This window comes from Chiloscyllium plagiosum, chromosome 17, assembly GCF_004010195.1.
Source record: "Chiloscyllium plagiosum isolate BGI_BamShark_2017 chromosome 17, ASM401019v2, whole genome shotgun sequence".
NCBI classification, from domain to species: Eukaryota; Metazoa; Chordata; class Chondrichthyes; order Orectolobiformes; family Hemiscylliidae; genus Chiloscyllium; species Chiloscyllium plagiosum.
In genome coordinates this window covers 19,062,900-19,083,248 of record NC_057726.1, presented here as the reverse complement: position 1 = coordinate 19,083,248, position 20,349 = coordinate 19,062,900, and the positions used below count along the sequence as shown (strand labels likewise).

At 42.0% G+C, this 20,349-nt stretch overlaps 1 protein-coding gene across 2 annotated transcripts in view; it reads left to right on the top strand.

The window, feature by feature from the left end:
- Positions 1-20,349, top strand: part of LOC122558255 (hepatocyte nuclear factor 4-beta-like) — a 91,042-nt gene that overhangs the window by 51,536 nt on the left and 19,157 nt on the right. For both annotated transcript variants that reach the window (XM_043706634.1, XM_043706633.1), the window contains exons 2-3: positions 4,939-5,113; positions 14,683-14,777. In XM_043706634.1, the coding sequence (XP_043562569.1) occupies positions 4,977-5,113; positions 14,683-14,777 (232 nt within the window). In that variant the 5' untranslated portion in view covers positions 4,939-4,976. The remainder of the gene's footprint in view (positions 1-4,938; positions 5,114-14,682; positions 14,778-20,349) is intronic.

The following is a 20,349-nucleotide window of genomic DNA, read 5'->3' as shown; positions in this document are numbered from 1 at the left end:
TGGCCCAACATTTCAACTCCCCCTCCCACTCTGCCGAGGACATGGAGGTCCTGGGCCTCCTTCACCGCCGCTCCCTCACCACCAGACGCCTGGAGGAAGAACGCCTCATCTTCCACCTCGGAACACTTCAACCCCAGGGCATCAATGTGGACTTCAACAGTTTCCTCATTTCCCCTTCTCCCATCTCACCCTAGTTCCAAACTTCCAGCTCAGCACTGTCCCCATGACTTGTTCGGACTTGTCCTACCTGCCTATCTCCTTTTCCACCTATCCACTCCACCCTCTCCTCCCTGACCTATCACCTTCATCCCCTCCCCCACTCACCTATTGTCCTCTATGCTACTTTCTCCCCACACCCACCCTCCTCTCGCTTATCTCTCCACGCTTCAGGCTCTCTGCCTTTATTCCTGATGAAGAGCCTTTGCCCGAAACGTCGATTTCACTGCTCCTTGGATGCTGCCTGAACTGCTGTGCTCCTCCAGCACCACTAATGCAGAATCTGGTTTCCAGCATCTGCAGTCATTGTTTTTACCTCATTTAGGACAGAGATGAGGAGAAACATCTTCACCCAGAGAGTGGTGGCTGTGTGGAATGCTCTGCCCCAGAGGGCAGTGGAGGCCCAGTCTCTGGATTAATTTAAAAAAGAGGTGGATTGAGCTCTCAAGGATTGTGGAATCAAGGGTTAAGGAGATAAGGCAGAACAGGATACTGATTAAGGATGATTAGCCATGATCATATTGAATGGTGGTGCAGGCTCGAAGGGCAGAATGGCCTACTCCTGCACCTATTGTCTATTGTCTATTAACTCAGCCGTGCTGACCAGATATCCTAAACTAATCAAGTCCCATTTGCAAGCACTTGGCCCATATCTCTCTAAATCCTTCCTATTCATATTCATCCAGATGCCTTTTAAATGTTGTAATTGTAACAGCCTCCATTCAAGCTTTGTGGACCAGCCACATCTGGTCGTGATTGGTAGTGGGCAATTAGCAATTCACTGGAGAAGCAGGCTCCACAAATATACCACACGTATTATGGGGAAGGCTAGCACATCAGTGTAAAAGGTAAGGCTGAAGCATTCACAACAATCATCACGCAGAAGTGCCATGTGAATAATCCATTTCAGCCTCTCCCGGAGGATCCCAAGATCACAGATGTCAGTCTTCTGTCAATATGATTCTCTCCACATTATGTGAAAACATGGCTGGAGGCACTGGATACTGCAAAGGCTGACAGCCATGACAATATTCCAGCAACAGTACTGAAGATGTATGTTCCATGGTCACCACCATGTTCCAGAATAGCTACAACACTCAAAACTGCTTGACAATGTGAAAAATTGCAAGATGTTGAGGGTTACTGATATGACCAGTACACAAAAAGCAGGGCAAATCCAACACAGCTGATTATCACCCCATCAGTCTCCTCTCACTCATAAGTAAGGTGATAGGAGGTGCCATCAACATTGCTATCAAACAGCACCTGCTTAGCAATAACCTGGTTGGTGATACCCTGTTTGGGTTCCACCAGGGCCACTCAGCTCCTGACCTCATTCCAGCCTGGGTTCAAACATGGACAAAAGAACTGAATTCTCGAAGGGAGGTTAGAATGACAAATCTTGACATTAAGGCCAAATTTCACTGAGTGTGGTACCAAGGAACCCTGGCAAAACTGGAATCAATGGGTATCAGGAGGAAATTGTTGCTTGTTGGAGTTACTGTATATATTCAAGTAATTGTCAAATTATTTTGACTACTTTTTAAGGTGAAATTTATGGGGTCGACTATCACATGGATACTACCTTTGAGGGGCTGAAGTTCATGCCCGTCAAAATTCATACCGTATCATTACCAGAAGCCCAACTGATCTGTAAACAAAGAAGAAGAAAATAACAAATTACGGCCGTTCTGAAAACCCGGAGCGGACTAAAACAGCCAGTGGACTGGAAGACCGGGAGCAGAGCGTAACAACTGACAGACTGGATAAAAGCAAATTACTGTGGATGCTGAAATCTGAAACCAAAAGAGAAAATACTGGAAAATCTCAGCAGGTCTGGCAGCAGCTGTAAGGAGAGAAAAGAGCTGACGTTTCTAGTCTAACTGACCCTTTGTCAAAGCCCTTTGACAGCTTTGACAAAGGGTCAGTTAGACTCAAAACGTCAGCTCTTTTCTCTCCTTACAGATGCTGCCAGACCTGCTGAGATTTTCCAGCATTTTATCTTTTGATAACTGACAGACTGGAAAGCTGGAGTGGGATGTGATGGTCGGCACACTGATTCATAAACGTTGATCTGTTACCTGTGAATGAATAGGGTCAACTCTTACATGAAATATATGGAAAATTCCAGATTATTTTGACACAAATTATAGACTTTTACATGAGATCGACTATTACTCGAGTATATACGGTACAGGTATATACTGGCTGGACGTCAGTTACCTCATTTATGTTCTTTATTCATTCATGGAATGTAGGTGACCCTGGCTAGGTTAGCATTTATTGTTTGTCCCTAAATACTCTTGAGAAGGTGATGTTGAGCTGCCTTCTTGAACCACTGCAGTCCATGTCCTGTGGGTTAATCCACAGTGCCCTCAGGGAAGAAATTCCAGGATTTTGAACAAATAGTAGTGGAGGAAGTTGATATATTTCCAAGTCAGGATGGTTTTGAGGAGAACTTGAAAGTGGCGATGTTCTCATGTATCTGCTTCCCTAGTCCTTCTAGATGGAAGTGTTCTTGGGTTTGGAAGGTGTGTCTGAGGAAGTGTGGTGAATTTCTGCAGTGCATGTTGTAGATAGTACACACTGCTGCTACTGAGTGTCAGCGGGGGATGGAGTGCATGCTAGTGGATGTGGTGCCAAACAAGTGGATTGCTTTGTCCTGGATGATATCAAGCTATTTCAGTGTTGTTGGCGCTGCCCTCTTTCAGGCAAGTGGGGAGTATTGCATCAGCTTATAATTTGTTCCCTGCAGATGGTGGACCGGCTTTGGGGAGTCAGGAGGTAAGTTACTCAAAGCAGTGCCCCCTAGACTCTGAACTGCTTTTGTAGCCATTGTGTTTATGTAGCTGGTCCAGTTGAGTTCTGGTCAATAATGACCCCAGGATGATGAAGTGGATGATTCAGTGATGGTAACACCATTGAATGTCAAGGGGTGGTGGTTAGGTTGTCTCTTATTGGAGATGGTCATTCCCTGTCATTTATGTGGCACATATGTTACTTGCCACATGTTACACTGCAGAAATTCAGCAAAGATCCTTGGGCAGCACCATCTAAACCAATGACCACAATTATCTAGCAGTTCAAAGGAAGCAGATACATGGGAATGTCTGCCAGTTCCCCTCCCAGTCACTCACCATCCAGACTTGGAAGTATATTGCCATTCCTCCAGTATTTAAAAATGTGTTGCTGGAAAAGCGCAGCAGGTCAGGCAGCATCAAAGGAGCAAGAGAATCGACGTTTTGGGCATAAGCCCTTCTTCAGGAATTCTCCTGCTGCTTTGATGCTGCCTGATCTGCTGCGCTTTTCCAGCAACACATTTTTAAGCTCTGATCTCCAGCATCTGCAGTCCTCCTAGTTTCTCCTAGTTTCATTCCTCCAGTATTGCTGGGTCAAAATCCTGGAATTCCCTTCCTAAGGGCATTGTGGACTACCCATGGTGCATGAACTTCAGTGATTTAAGAAAACTCACAATGCCTTTCGCAAGGGCAACTAGCAATGGGAAATAAATGCTGGCACAGTGACATGCACATCCCCTGAATAAAAATACAGATCTGTTAGGAGCAGCAGTGGCATCCAGCAGATTCCGAACAGCCACTACATGAAGAGATAAGGGATGTCCTGTGAGAGTGTCACAGTTTCTGGAGTGGGACACTGTAGGGGTTGGTGGCCACCCCATCCCAGTGACCACTAAGGTGACAGTTCCACGCAACCTTTATGTAACTGGTTGCTTTGAGTTGATACCTGGTTTGACCAGGTATGAGTTGTGATCTCTCCTTGACTGTAATTGTGGGTCCTCAAAAGACAATATCCATATCTCTGCTCGTGACAACTTGTAGGCTGTGTCTTTTTTCTTGCTTTCTCTTGTGTTGCTGAATAAAAATGAATGTCTTGAACAATTTGAATCATTTCCAGTATGTGAAGTCCCTACATTTTAACACTGTCTAAGCCAAGGCTACATTTTTCCCAATGCTCAGTGTTGTCCAAACTTTTCTCAAGATTTTCTCAAGATGTTAGACTACACTGAGCACTGGGAAAAGTGTAGTCTTGTCTCAGACAGGGTTATAAATGGGATGGGACTAAGGACAGGGAAGCTGTGTGGCTTTGTTCTTAAACAGCAATAGATGTTAGAATCTGCACTTGTAAGTTCAATAAATTATCAGCTGTGTCATCTATGTTCCCTGAGAAATGTTGGTTTGTAGTTTCTTTTCCACTATATGCCCAATGAAAGGATTTGCAGATTGTCAATGCTGAATAGGGTGCACAGCTGGGTTTTAAACATGGTGTCAGTGCCAAGGATCCCAGTTTATCTCAGCAATGCCAAGTGCTTCTGCCTCTGGTTAGTGAGTCACTGCGATGACCAAGGTGCCATTGGGTGTTGTGTATAGCTAATGAAGCAAGTTTGGGAAGGTTGCACAAGGCCTTACGAACAGAAACCTAACATGAAACTCACCAAAATTAGCTGATTTGGCCATGCTAAATTGCTCATAGTATTCAGGGATGTGGAGATTAGGTGCATTAGTCAGGGTAAATGTAGGGGTCTGGGTGGGATACTCTTCAGAGGGTCAGTGTGGACTTGTTGGGCTGAAAGACCTGTTTCCACACTGTTTGGATTCTAAGTCTGTTGGGTGCTCCCTTTCATTGGCAAAGGATAAGTCTTTGAGCAGGTAATGAGTATTGAAATTCTAATGCCTGTACTGCATTTTCTTTTTTGCTTCACAGAGACTATTCCATCAGAAGTGAGTAATATTACTGTGTTGATGAACAATGGTATCAATGCCATGTGCTCAATCTGTGGTGACCGTGCAACAGGGAAACACTACGGTGCATCCAGCTGTGATGGATGCAAAGGCTTCTTCAGGAGAAGTGTCCGAAAAAATCATGTCTACACATGCAGGTAGGCTTGACGTTAGACTTTGAGAGATCTGAGACATGATTAAGATAGAATGTAGAACATAGAACAGCTGAACTTTTATCCTACCCTAAGATCAGGCTAACCTACATACTCCTCATTGTACAATCTTCCATGTGCGTATCTACAAGTTGCTTAAATGTGTCTAATGTATCTACTTTATGATCACTGCTGACAGTACATTCCATGCACCCACCACTCTCTGTGTGAAGAACCCACCTCTGACATCTCCCCTAAACCTTCCTCCAATCACCTTAAAATTATACCCCTTCGTAATATCCATTTCCGCCCTGGGAAAAAATCTCTGGCTATCGACTCTATCTATTCCTCTCATCATCTTGTACACCTCTATCAAGTAATCTCTCATCCTGCTTCACTCCAATAAGAAAAGCCCTAGCTCCTCAACTTTTCTTCATAAGACATGCCTTCCAGTCCAGGCAGCATTCTGGTAAATCTCCTCTGCACCCTCTCTAAAGCTTCCACATCCTTCCTATAATGAGGCAACCAGAACTGAACACAATATTCCAAGTGTGGTCTAACTACGGCTCTATAGAGCTGTAGCATAACCTCACAGCTCTTAAACTCAATACCCCTGCTAATGAAAACCAACACATCACACACCTTCTTGACAACCCTATCAAGTTGGGTGGCAGCTTTGAGAGTTCTATGGACACCACCCCAAGATCCCTCTGTTCCTCCACACTGCCAAAAAGGAACAGAGGGATCTTGGGGTCCGTGACCATGATGGACCAATGCTTAAGCTTGACAGTTCGGTGAAGGAGTTGAGCATGTGCTTACTTGGTATAAAGGAATACATTGCATGAATAAGATAAATTCAGGATAATATTGCAACATAAGTGCACTCAGATTATTATCTTAAAATCAATAAGGCTAGAGAATATAAATTTAAATTAACTTACATCAGATCATATATATTTTAAAAAATCCCTTACTCAAAGGGCTCCTAAATAGTTGAAGGAGCTTATCCACCAGGGTCCCAGGTTCGATTCCAGCCTCGGGCGACTGTCTGTGTGGAGTTTGCACATTCTCCCTGTGTCTGCGTGGGTTTCCTTCGGGTGTTCCAGTTTCCTCCCACAGTCCAAAGATGTGCAGGCCAGGTGAATTGGCGATGCTAAATTGTCCATAGTGTTAGGTGTATTAGAGGGAAATGGGTCTGGATGGGTTATTCTTCAGAAGGTCGGTTAGGCTGAAGGGCCTGTTTCCATACTGTAGGGAATCTCATCTAATCAATCATAAAGTAGTTCAGGGAATGATAAAGTAGCAATTAGATGTGAGATTGGGTGATGTTCGAATGGAAGGTTCCGAGATTGTGGATAGACGCTAAACTGAATGATGCAGTACTGGAGGAACACCAGTCTTCAACACTAGTGTGGAGGCATCAACTTAATCAGCTGAAGTACCATTTCTTTTCTGTCTGAAAGAGAATGATTTGCGCAAATGGTTGTTCCTGAAATGTCTTTTGCACTATGTTCATAACAGATCACGTCATGCTTATGCAAAATTTCCCAGAAAATACAATCTGTTTTCCATACCTTCCCTTTTCATTGAAATAAATAGTATAAAATAATACTTCAAATTAAAGTCACACATGCACAAGAGAGACCTTAGTTGAGTCACATTGCAATCCTGTGGTATGCTGATCTGGGAAAATGCCATTCTAGATTAATATGAATGGAATATATGAAAAGCAGTAAAATATGTCTTTCACTGAGTTGATGGTCCTTCAGGCACACTTATCTCGGTGTGCATCCTGGTGAACAGACCACAGAGCACACAAACCTCAACAAAAACCATTGCACCTCTCTCCAAACTTCCTCTGTAAAGGCACATTCCAGAAGGAGATGTTACATAACAAATAATGTAACCCGTCTATGATTTCTACATTTTAAGCCAACTTCTGTTGGGACCCTAGTCCAGAGGCTACTGAATCACCAGCATTATTGTTACGGTTGCTGGGTATTAGTTGTTTGGAGGTAGAATTTTGAATATCAAATCAAGCCCCTTGCCTGGCCCTCACAAGGCTTTCAAGCTTGGGGGAGGGAGGAAAGAATTGAGGCTAAAGAGCCAACAAAGTTAAATCTGTAATCACATTCTTGGAGGAGAGGACTACAACATTAACACATTTCAACAAAAACACGTTTTGTTTTGCATAAATGCTACAAGCACAAGAAATGTATTTGGCAGTTAAACTAGTGAGCTTTTCACAACTCAAAACACACAACGCCCCACTCTGCCTGTAGAGTTCCTACATACTTTTTAAATATTCAACAACAACTTGTCTTTATGCAGTATTTTAAACATTATCAAATATTGCAAATTGCTTCACAGAATTGATACAAAAAAGAATTTAACACTGATACATGTAATGAAATGTTAGGCCGTGTGGTCAAAAGCGTTCTCAGAGAGATAGGTTTTAAGGAGAATCTTAAAGGAGGGAAAAGGAGAAAAGGGAGAGTTTAGGGATGGGATTCTAGAACTTAGAGCTTATCAACAACTGAATTCGTAGCCATTAATAGGGCAGAGATTAAAATCAGCTTTGCTCAAGGAGGTAGAATTGGAGGAGCATTGATATCTGAGAGTTGTGGGGCTGCAAGGGTTGACACAGAGAGTCATGCATTGGGAGTTCCCCTGTAACCCAGCCCTGCTGACCTCCTTTGGAATGTCTGAGTAGAGCCGCAGATGTAAGCTTCCTGGCCTTGCATTGCTAGTGCAATCTGTTAGAACAGATAGAGCACATACAACCATACAGACCAGGATCAGCAGTAGCCCATTCAGCCCCTCTTTCAATAAAATCATGGTTGTTCTGTTGGTGATCTCAACTCCACATTCCTGCCTATCCCTGAACTATACCACTTCAGCTAAACTAATCTGTTCAAGGTGGAAGTGAGGAGTTTATGAGCCTAAGGTTTTCTGGAGAGTTTTAATACCCCTGGGAGGTAGTGACATGTTGGAAATGTCACTAGACTAGTAATCCAGAATCCGAAGCTAAGGTTCTGATCCCTCTATGGAAGAGATTTGAAGTGAGTAAAAATCTGGAATTAATACTGGCCAAATGACTAGAGTCAATTTTTGTTTAAAACCCATCTGGATTTATGAAAGGAAATCTGCCATCCTTATCTGTCTGGCCTACATGTAACTCCAGACACACAGTAATTGGGTTCATACTTAGCTGCCCTCTGGGCAATTCGGGATGGGTATTAAATGTTGGCCTGGCCAGCAACATCTGCATTCTGGAAATGAATAAAACTAAACTTTTTATAGCCATAAATTATAAATTAAATCATATTAACACCTGGGCTCTGATACTGCCGCAGCTAGCTGGACGTGTGAAATGGAAAAGCTGGCATTGCTTACGAAATCCAGCAGCAAGCTCAGGATGTGGATATAGTGCCAGATTTAATACCAGATCCTCGTTCATGTTTTCTTCCCAGCTTGATGTGGGATTTTGCAACCTTGAAAGCAGGGGATAGACCCGGGGAATAGACAGAAATTAGCAAACGGTAGACCGGGACTTGCACCACCCTCGGGGGTGAGGGGTCTGAATGAAAGTCAAGATTGGGTGTGTGGAGGCCAAGATTCTCACTGAGGTGCAAGGGAAACACTTTTAAAAAGCACGTTACCTTCCGGAGGCAATAACGCCTTTTTATTCCCAGCTAGATTTCCCAAACCTTGAAAACCTGGTCAGCAGCAATTACATTTAAATTAGGCTTCAAGATACAATGTAGCCAAACAGGAGGCTGGAAAAACTCAGCAAGCCAAGCAACGTCAGGATGTGGAGAAATCAATGTTTCAAGTGTCACCTTGGACTCCAGCATCTGCAGATTTTTGTCTCAAGAGACAATGTGCCAGAGGGATTAAAGTGTCCTTTCTTTCTAATGTGGAGCATTCATGAGGCCGGGTACTCATTGCATTGAAACTGACTTCAGGCATTGGTTTAGGGATTAAGCTTCTTGCATTTAAACACTGAACTACACAACTTGACTTTCTGCTGCCCAGAGAAGGCAGGATAATATTGAGGCCCTGGGTACTGAGAAACAAAGCCTAACTCAATCTCCCATGGATACTGAAAGCTCAAAAAAGTCGTCCACACACCTTATGAAGCTGTGCAGCTCCATTGAACTGTTTTTTTTTAACTGTTTATTGAGGGAACCATCAAGGTGTTGAGCATTTTTCCCAGTCAAGGCATTGAAGCAGGCTCAAGATTGGGAATCAAGACAAATTATCCCAATCTGTTCTCTTCAAAAACTTATACATCAGGGAAATTTGGATTTAGTAAGACTTACAAAAGGACATTTGCTCAATTGGAACCAACCCTCCACGAATCTGACCAAGATAATCAGCACTCAGACACAAAGAGGCGTCAGAACTCAAATCATTGCTCCAAAAATAGTATTCATAAGTGCTGTATTCTCCCATTTACAAATCAAGGATATTCTCTCAAACCACAACCCATCTTAGAACATAGAACAATACAGTGCAGAACAGGCCCTTGGGCCCTCAATGTTGTGCCAACCTGTGAACTACTCTCAGCTTGTCCCTCTACACTATCCCATTATCATCCATGTGCTTATCCAAGGATTGTTTAAATCTCTCTAATGCGGCTGAGTCTTATTCCATGACAACACATCAGCTCCCTTCACACCTTCAAAACTTAATCTTTTTAAATTTTTTGCTCTCTGGGCCTGAACGTTGCTGCAATGTTGGGATTTATTGTCCACTCCTTGTTGCCCTGAATTCTTCGTAGTTGCAGCTTGATATAACTTAGAGGCTTGCTAGGCCATTTCAGAGGATAGCTTAGAATCAATGGCATTGTTGAGTGACATAGGCCAGATAAAACAAAGATAGCGGATTACCTTCTCTAACAGACATTCCCAAACTAATTATAATAACAATTGACAACTTCATAGTCATTTTACAGGTACTATTTTTCATTTTTCACATTTCTTTGAAATGGAATTCAAATTCAGAAACTGCTACGATGAGCTTTGAATTCATGTTTCATGGGTTACAGCAAGAACAATACAGCAGGATCATCAAGACCAGATCTTTAGTTAAATCTTTAACAGGCAGTGTTCTCTGTAAAAAACACACAATGCATTGGCTCTATATACCTTCAACACATACATCCATTGCATTAACAATGGAAATCAATTCATTTCTTCACTGGTACAGTATTGTAGAACGTAGAATATAGAATGTTACAGCCCAGTACAGGCCCTTTGACCCTCAATGTTGCACCGGCCTGTGAAACCAATCTAAAGCTCATCTAACCTACACTATTCCATTATCATCCATATGCCTAACCAATGACCATTTAAATGCCCTTAATGTTGGCAAGTCCACTACTGTTGCAGGCAGGGCATTGCACGCCCTTACTACTCTGAGTAAAGAACCTACCCCTGATATCTGCCCTTTATCTATCACCCCTCAATTTAAAGCTATCTCTCCTCATGCTAGCCATCACTATCTGAGGAAAAAGGTTCTCACTGTCCATCCTATCTAATCCTCTGATCACCTTGTACATAGCTATTATGTCACCTTTTAATCTTCTTCTCTGGAATGAAAACAGCCTCAGATCCCTTAGTCTTTCCTCATAAGACTTTCCCTCCATACCAGGCAATATCCTGGTAAATCTCCTCTATACCCTTTCCAAAGCTTCCACATCCTTCCTATAATGCGGTGACCAGAACTGTATGCAATACTCCAAATGTGGCCTCACTAGAGATTAGTACAGCTGCAACAGGACCTCATGGCTCCAAAACTCAATCCCTCTACCAATAAAAGCTAACATACCATATGCCTTCTTAACAACCTTATCAAACTGCGTGGCAACTTTCAGGGATCATGGACACCGAGATCTCTCTGCTCATTAGGGTGGCATGTTGACTCGTGGTTAGCACTGCTGCTTCACAGCATCAGGGGCCTGGGTTCAATTTCCTTGGGTGACTGTCTGTGTGGAGCTTGCACATTCGCTGCGTGGGTTTCCTTTGGATGCTCTGGTTTCCTCCCACAATCCAAAGATGTGCAGGCCAGGTTAATTGGCCACGCTTAATTGCTCATAGTGTTAGGTGCATTAGACAGGGGTAAAATGTAGGGGAATGGGTCAGTGTGGACTTGTTGGGTAAAAGGGCCTGTTTCCATATAGTAGGGAATCTAACCTAAAAACAATCCACACTGCCAGTACTCTGTATTCCTGTTACTCCTTCCAAAGTGAATCACCTCACACTTTCTGCATTACACTCCATTTGCCACCACTCAGCCCAAATCTGCAGCTTATCTATGTCCCTCTGTCCACCAGTCCAGCGACTTCAATGCCATCCATAAATTTACTCACCCATCCCTCTACACCCTCATCCAGGTCATTTGTAAAAATGATAAACAGCAGTGGCCCAAAACAGATCCTTGCGGTACACCACTAGTAACTGAACTCCAGGATGAACATTTCCCATCAACTACCAACCTCTGTCTTCTTACAGCTAGCCAATTTCTGATCGAAACCACTAAATCACCCTCAATCCCATGCCTCTGTATTTTCTGCAATAGCCTACCATGGGGAACCTTATCAAATGCTTTACTGGAAATAGTGGTCATATTATTGAACTAATAATTGAGAAGCCAAAGTTTGAATCCCATAACATAAAACAAATGATAATTGTGCTGGATAAGAACACAAGAGGTAGAGGAGTAGACCATTTCACCACATACATATGCTTCTTTATTCAATATGATAATGACTGATATTGGGTTGCAACTCCATTTTCCTGCCTGCTCCCCATATAGCTTGATTCCTCTAGAGACCAGCAGTCTGTCTTTCCCAACCCTAAACATATCAAAAATGGTGTATCCACAGCCGTCTTTGGAATCCACAGCATTCCAAAGGTTCCCAATTCTCCAGGTGAATCAATGGTCTCCTCATCTCATTTCTAAATGATTGACCCCTTATCCTAAAACTACACCCCCTTGGTCTAGGTATCCCAAAAACAGACTCTCAGCCTTCTTAGCATCAAGTCCCTTCTGACTCTTTTACATCTCAATTAAAACACCTAATTCTTTAAAGCCCAGGAAATATAGGGTGTGTTTACCCATCCTCACATCATCTGATAACCCTCTCACCCCAGGAACCAATATAGTCTACCTTCGCTATACCTCCAAGAAGCATCACACAGTATTCCAGATTTAATCTCATTGAAACCTTACACAAATGTAGAAAGACTTCTTTATTCCTCATTCCCTTTATAATAAACGCCAACATGTTACTTGTCTTCCTGATTGCTTACCTGTGTGCTAACTTTTAGATTCCTTGTACGAAAACACCCAATGCTCTGAACACTCACAGTTATAAAATTCTTAACTCTGAAAATTTCAACTTTTAAAAATATTCTACTAATCTATTCTTATGAACAAAGTGAATAACGTCATATTCCCCTGTATTATAGGAGAAAGTGAGGTCTGCAGATGCTGGAGATCAGAGCTGGAAATGTGTTGCTGGAAAAGCGCAGCAGGTCAAGCAGCATCCAGGGAACAGGAGAATCGACGTTTCGGGCATAAGCCTGAAGAAGGGCTTATGCCCGAAACGTCGATTCTCCTGTTCCCTGGATGCTGCCTGACCTGCTGCGCTTTTCCAGCAACACATTTCCTCCCCTGTATTATACATTTACCCACTTACTTTGCTGTAATTGGGTAATGACCAGAGTCAGGATTCTGGGCTTTCCCTGTGGTGTTGTGACCAATTCACCCATCCTTGTGTAACATGAGATTTGAACACAGGGATAGCCCAAAGATCATGAAGCAAGGAGGTTTGAATGAAGCATGGGGTTAATATTTTATTAATGAACCCTTTGTCCGCCTGCTTCTTCCTGCTATGGGGCCTCCTTCCAAAGAAGACACCCTTTCCTTCCAGACTGGATCCATTCAACTGCTCCCAAGGCCGTCCCTCACCATCACAACCAGCTGCTGGAGATTCCATTACATATTTTCCTAATTGAAGTTTAAGATTCTGTCAACTACAAGTAGCACACTGTGACCGTTTGCCCAGCTGATGTGTGATTGGTAGGTTGGAGATAGTGAGAACTGCACATGCTGGAGAGTCAGATAAAGAGTGACACTGGAAAAAGCACAGCAGGTCAAGCAGCATCAGAGCAGAATGGGAGTCCACACATCAGGTCAGAACATTTCATTGGATTAGTAGATTCAATTGTGCTGTGATGGCTTGCATGTTCAGTGGTGGCCATTTTCTTTTCTTGTATCACTAGTCTGGACAAATGGTATGGGTTGGGGTGATATCTAGTATTTGCTTGAGAAGACCTCCTCAGCCTCTTACCTGTACTGGTGACTTCCAATAGATCCAGGCATATGGTGTGTCACCCACTTTGGAGTCTAAGTTGGTCAGGTACTATTATCAATAGCACGTGTTGCTTCAATTGCAGCCTCCCAGAAGGTCTCCCTAGAACTGTTTTCCAGGGCCTCCCACTAGATGCGCTCTCTACATTCACAACACACGTCACCCCTAGATTCTGCATTGCTACCTGACTCTATTTCCATCAAGCTCTCACACATTGACATTTCAGGGTCTCAAGCAATTCTCCTTCCTCAGTGTACTGCTGTCTGAGACTGACTCCCAGCTATTGTTATATCATTGGATGTAGGTTTGCTCGCTGAGCCGCAAGGTTCATTTCCAGACATTTTATTACCCTACTAGGTAACATCTTCAGTGGGCCTCAGGCGAAGGAATGCTGACCCCATCTACCACCCCCTGAGAAAAGGAACCGGATGTGACTTCACCACAGGAAATAACATTACCACAGGAAATGACATCACCAACCCAAAGAAACCCAAACATATGAATAGAAAGCATGAATTTTCAGCATTGCTTCATCTGAGGCCCACTGAAGATGTTACCTAGTAAGGTAACGAAACATCTGGAAATGAGCCTTGCAGCTCAGCGAGCAAACCTACATCTAAAACTTCAATCTGAGCTACAAATCTTCTCAAAATCTGCTATTGTTATATCATATAGGTGTGGCTACCTGTGTCCAGCCAATGGAGGACTCTGTGGGTTTCAGGGTCCCACATATCCTATATCTTATTCTGATTTCAGAGTAATACTTGGCACTGATTGGAAGGTCAATCCTGTGAGCCTTAGCAATCATGCAATATTTTTCTTCTCATTGCTTCTTCTTTCTCGATGACATTCGAAACTTTATTTCTGATATTGTGCACAGCACACTGGGCATTCTGAGGTGTAGGCGAAAGTGAGGCCTGCAGATGCTGGAGATCAGAGTCGAGACTGTCGTGCTGGAAAAGCACAGCAGGTCAGATAGCATCCAAGGAGCAGGAAAAATAGAAGATGAAGGGCTTTTGCCTGAAATGTCGATGTTCCTGCTCCTTGGATGCTGCCTGACCTGCTGTGCTTTTCCAGCACCACACTCTTGATTCTGAGATGTATTTTGAACCTTCTGCTACATTTTAGTGAGAGTATAATTAATAGGCCATATCAACAAGTGGAATAATCAATTTATCTCTCCTGACCAAAGGTTTAGCAGGCAGTGTGTGGTTGACAAGGACAAGAGGAACCAATGCAGATACTGCAGGCTCAAGAAGTGCTTCAGAGCTGGAATGAGAAAGGAAGGTAATAGCATTTGTCTGTTCAATTGCATTCTCTAGTTAGATCTATGCAAACTTCATAATCCAGTATGTACGGCCAGGTGTTATAAAGATAGTTCATTTTTCTGACTGCTGTTCAAAAAAGATTAAGGGCATGATAAGTTCATATTTCTTAAGTTTTTATTGAAAGATAAGATTTTGATAATCCTAAACACTGCTATTTAAATTTCGCATCCGGTTAATTTATGTATTACAAATGCTATCTTTAATCTTCTTTCTATATTCAGCCTGCACTCAAATGTGCCTACAATGATTTGTAATAGTTTCAATTGTGAAGTGCATTACTTTGCAGTATTATGAGGAAAAGTTTGATAGATCTATTATAAAACTGCAGGCACAATGGGCCTGAACAGCTCTCTTCTGCGCCCTGAAATCCTGTGATTCTGCAATCTTTTGCTACCTAACCTTATCATGACTGGACACTATGAAAATAAGGAAAGGGGATGGCCAGTGGTATCATTGCTGGATTTGTTAATGCAGAGACTCAGCTAATGTTCTGAGGGCCCAGGTTCAAATTCTACCATGGCAGATGGTGGAATTTGAATTCAATAAAAATCTGAAATTTACATTCCAAAGATGGCCATTGCTGATTGTCAAGAAGAACCCATCAGGTTCATGAATGAGTTTTATGGAAGGAACCTGCCATCTTTACCTGGCATGGACTACATGTGACTCCAGACCCACAGCAATGTAGCTGACTCTTAACTGCCATCTAGGCAATTAGGCATGGGCAGTAAATGTTGGACTGGCCAGTGTTGCTCACATCCTATGAATGAATAAAAGAAAACACCTGAGTGCATTTGATTTTATACAATAATATTCTCAACCTAATGGAGTTTCCACAATTAATCATTTAATTAGCTGTCTTGTTTGTTTTCAGAATATTGTAGTCACACTGATGCCTTATAGCTCTCACTTCGAACATTGGGATGAGGATATAAGATGATGTCAAATAGTAGTTTAGGGTCTTTGGACAGAGGTATGACAGTGATGGCAGAAAGAGGAAATCTTATTTTACACAGTGAGTGGTTGGGACCTGTTATGTGCTGAGAAAAGGAAGCACATTCAATCATAGCTTTCAAAAGAGATTTGAATAATTATCTGAGGAGAGAACACAAAGTGCAGGACTATGGGGAGGAAATGGAAAAATGGAATTAGCTGGGTTGTTCTTGCAGAAAGTTCACTTGGGCATAATAGGCTGAATAACCTCCTTTTGTCTTGTAACCATTCTTTAATTATATGATTCCATAAACTGTAATCAAAAAAACAGAGCACAGGCAAAGCATAGAACATAGAACACAGAACATGACAGCGCAGTACAGACCCTTCGGCCCTCGATGTTGTGTCAATATGTGAAACCTATCTGAAACCCATCTAGCCTACACTATTCCATTATCATCCATATGCCTATCCAATGACCATTTAAATGCCCTTAAAGTTGGCGAGTCTACTACTGTTACAGGCAGTTATAGAGATTAACAAAATATATATTCGTCAAATGCAGTTTTGTCTAATAATCTCAGCAAAATCTATTTAATAGATTTTCATTACCTTTTGGTATTGTTGGATTGCTTATTGTGGCATTGAATCGATGTATTGCAGTTACCAAACTGTTCATATATTGGCTTAAGTTTTTCACATATATTGGAAATTGTGGGGGAACTTCAGCACTCCAGAAACGGTGCTTTGTGCATTGAAGATTGTGCAGAATGCATCTTCAAATTGCTGGTATTACAGGTTGAAAATTCAGTGCTTTGTGTCATCTTGCTTCCTCACTGCAGCAACCTCACAATTTCAGATGAATTAAACAAAGCACTGTGGTGAAATCCCTTGCAGTTAGGCACCAAGGAGCAAGAAAAATAAATGTAATGAAAATGCAGATGTTAAGCTTGTCAATATATACTATAATAATTTTGGAATGTCCCACAGCTCTTTTCCTATCATGTGCTTGAGTGCTGGGATAATTTTTCAGGGGCATAGTGGCACTCTGCTTTGTTATACAAGTCTTCGTGCAGGCTTGAACAAGAGGTATTGGCAGATTATACATGGAGAGCATTTGGCCAACCACATAAACCTTTATTGTTACTTATCCATGCTGGATGTGATTACCCAACACAAACCACTGGATAGCAATCAGGAGCAGTGAACCTGGGGTTTTATGGTCACATCCATGCACTATTGTTCAAGACAGATTGGTTAAGGAGAAGGTATGGTCAAGAACTGTCTTAATGCTTGGACTTCTTTATAGCACTGTTTATTGCTTATAAAGACTAAGTACTACAATACATGACATTCAAAGATATACCAGGGTCTAAGCTTACATTATTCAAACACTATTCCATAAACTGTACCACCAAATGCTAGCTAGTCTGCTCCATGTGCTTTTCTACACGTTTCTAATATTCATGTGGCTGATCTGCATACTTATGCATAGCTCTCCATGTGTTTCTCTTGTCATTCTGCCCACACTCTGCAATTTGGACCTAGTGAGGAGTAGGTCTGTGATAGCATTGATCCAAGATCTTAAAACTCTTACACAACAGAACTCAGGTCTATTTTTTCTTCCCTCCTCCAAATGCTGAGGCCAAACTGTTTGAAGGGTTGGGATCCAATCACCACAAACTGAACATTGAGTATAAAAACAGAGATCTGTGGATGCTGAAGATCTGAAACAAAAATGGAAATTGCTGGAGAAACTCAATAGGTCTGAGGAGAGAAAGCAGAGTTATGATTCAGGTACAATGACCCTTCTTCAGGACTCTGCTTTCTCTCCACAAATGTTGCCAAACCTACTGAGCTTCTCCAGCAATTTCTGCTTTTGTTTTTAATCTGCGTAGCATGCTGCTACATTGAGATGCTCATTTTGCCATAAAGCCATCAGCTGGTTTGCATCTCTTCACCACCTTACTCACCATTTGGGCAGATCTTGATTTTGTATAATTGTGTCAAGTGAGTGACAATGAATTGACAGGCTGTTTTACATTCCTCTCAATCTTTATTTCCATTGAAGTAATCCCCTGTCTGCTTCAAAACAATTTGAAATGTTAAAGTCCTTTCTATAGATAAATACAAGTACGGAGATTAAGTTTTAAAACCATGAACATTAAACATTTGCCAAATATCTTTCTTGCACTTCGTAAACTCTTGTTACTAAGGTTTAAGGATTCAATATCCTTTTACTGTTGCTCTTAATAGATCTGGCTGTCTTGAGAGTGAGATACAGTGGAATCTACAAAACTTACTTCTTCAGAGATTGCGTATGTACTAATTGCTCTATCCATTGGTTCAGGCCAGCTACACTTGCCAGTGATACACTTTTTTAAAAAGTCAGCAATCAGAAATAAAAGATGGAAATACAGCTTTCAAAAAAGTTTTGTTTTAGCCCATGTTGTAGAATCTAACCACAGTAAATGGATGTTTTTCATAGGACCAGATTCTTAATCTACCACATGCAACAGAGTTTCACCACAAGCTCCAAAGGAGATCATATCAGACTCAAAACGTTAACTCTGCTTTCTCCACAGATGCTGCCAGACTTGCTGAGTTTCTCCAGCAACTTGTGGTTTTACTACCACCAGACTTTTTTTAGCTTTTTGTCACTTGATATCTTCTAATGTTTGTCTTCAGTCTTTGAGAACTTAGTGTTACCATCATTAGTCCCTGCAAGGGGCCTAGCACCTGCCATAGGCAGCTGTCCCACGTCCCTGAAAAACATTGCACCAAGTTTCAGTTTGAAACTATCCTCAAAGGGAGGGCCATGATATTTTTATAGAGATTGGATTTCATTGAACCTATTTTGCACAGTCACAGAGTCATAGAGATTGGAAAGCACAGAAACAGACCCTTCGGTCCAACTGGCCCATCCCAACCAGATATCCTAAATTAATCTAGCCCCATTTGCCAGCAGTTGATTCATAACACTCTAATCCCCTCCTATTCACATTATCATTCAGATGCCTCTTTAATGTTCTAATTGTACCAGTATCCATCGCCTCCTCTGGCAATCATTCCAAATACGCACCACCCTCTGCGCGAAAAGTTTGCCCCTTAAGTCCCTTTTAAATTAGATTAGATTAGATTAGATTACTTACAGTGTGGAAACAGGCCCTTCGGCCCAACAAGTCCACACCGCCCCGCCGAAGCGCAACCCACCCATTCCCCTACATTTACACCTTACCTATTACGGGCAATTTAGCATGGCCAATTCACCTGACCTGCACATCTTTGGACTGTGGGAGGAAACCGGAGCACCCGGAGGAAACCCACGCAGACACGGGGAGAATGTGCAAACTCCACACAGTCAGACGCCTGAGGTGGGAATTGAACCCGGGTCTCTGGCGCTGTGAGGCAGCAGTGCTGACCACTCTGCCACCGTGCCGCCCACAATCCTTCCCCTTTTATCTCAAATTGATGCTGTCAAGTTTTGGGCTCCTTTACAGTGGGGAAAAGACCTTTACTATTCATCCTATCCATGAAAATCTTGGCAAAACAAATCCAACATCCATCCCAAGCTGTTTTGCACATCTTTTTTCTATTTACCTATCATAAAATAAATAAAGTGGATCTCATCATTTTTATAGAATGAGAAATCTGATGCATTCAGAGAAGTTACAGAGGAAATAATTTTTATTAACACCTGGTCTTATAAGAAAAACCCATAGCAGATTGTAAATTGATAGTGTGCTCAGTGCAACCAGCTTTTAGGAAATAAAACAAGGACATGTCAGTGTAAAGTAAGAATGACAATACCCAAAAGGAAGAGCCAGTAAAACATGAGTAGGACACATACTACTCAAAATTGTCTTTGTTCTTTAAGATGGAGGTACAATATGGTCATTTTGAAGTATTACAGCTTTTTGAAATTATTTTTCTGTTGGATAGGATCTAGGTGGGGTGAGGTGAGGGAAGATGTAGGGGTGAACATGTTGGTGAGCATAAACACATGCAGTAGGGAAGAAATGACCCTAAGTATGGCAGTGCAAAGGCTATCAGTGGTCAGGAGGTTTCTAGAGACCATTACTCCCCCTAGTGGCGAAAGTCCATTGTACAAATATACACACAAAATAAAGAGGCAAAGCAGGCAGTAGAGACTCCCAGGCTCAGAGCCCCACAGGCTGACTTAGAAATGAAGGATGTATGGGATTTGTAAATGGCACACAGGTCAAACACTCAAAAATATGTCACAATCCCTTAAAAAAATAGGAAAGTTTGGTCACCTTTAATGTATTGATACAGATTCTGCAAAACTGCAGTTTTGAAATTTACCAGTTCATTAGTAATTTGAAAACCATTTGCTATATGCCTCCATCAAGATATACTAAAAAGGGAGGAAGCTTTCCTGTGTCTGTTAGATGCTTTTAAAGTATGAGTTTGATATTAGAAGAGCTAGTACAGACAGAAATTCTTTACCTATTAAAGGTACATGACTGATATTGATTTGTACTTGATACATGAGTATAACATTGAAATTAATTTCACATAAACCATTAAAAAGAAGATACAATGAATAACTCAAATATACAATGTGTTTAACATGA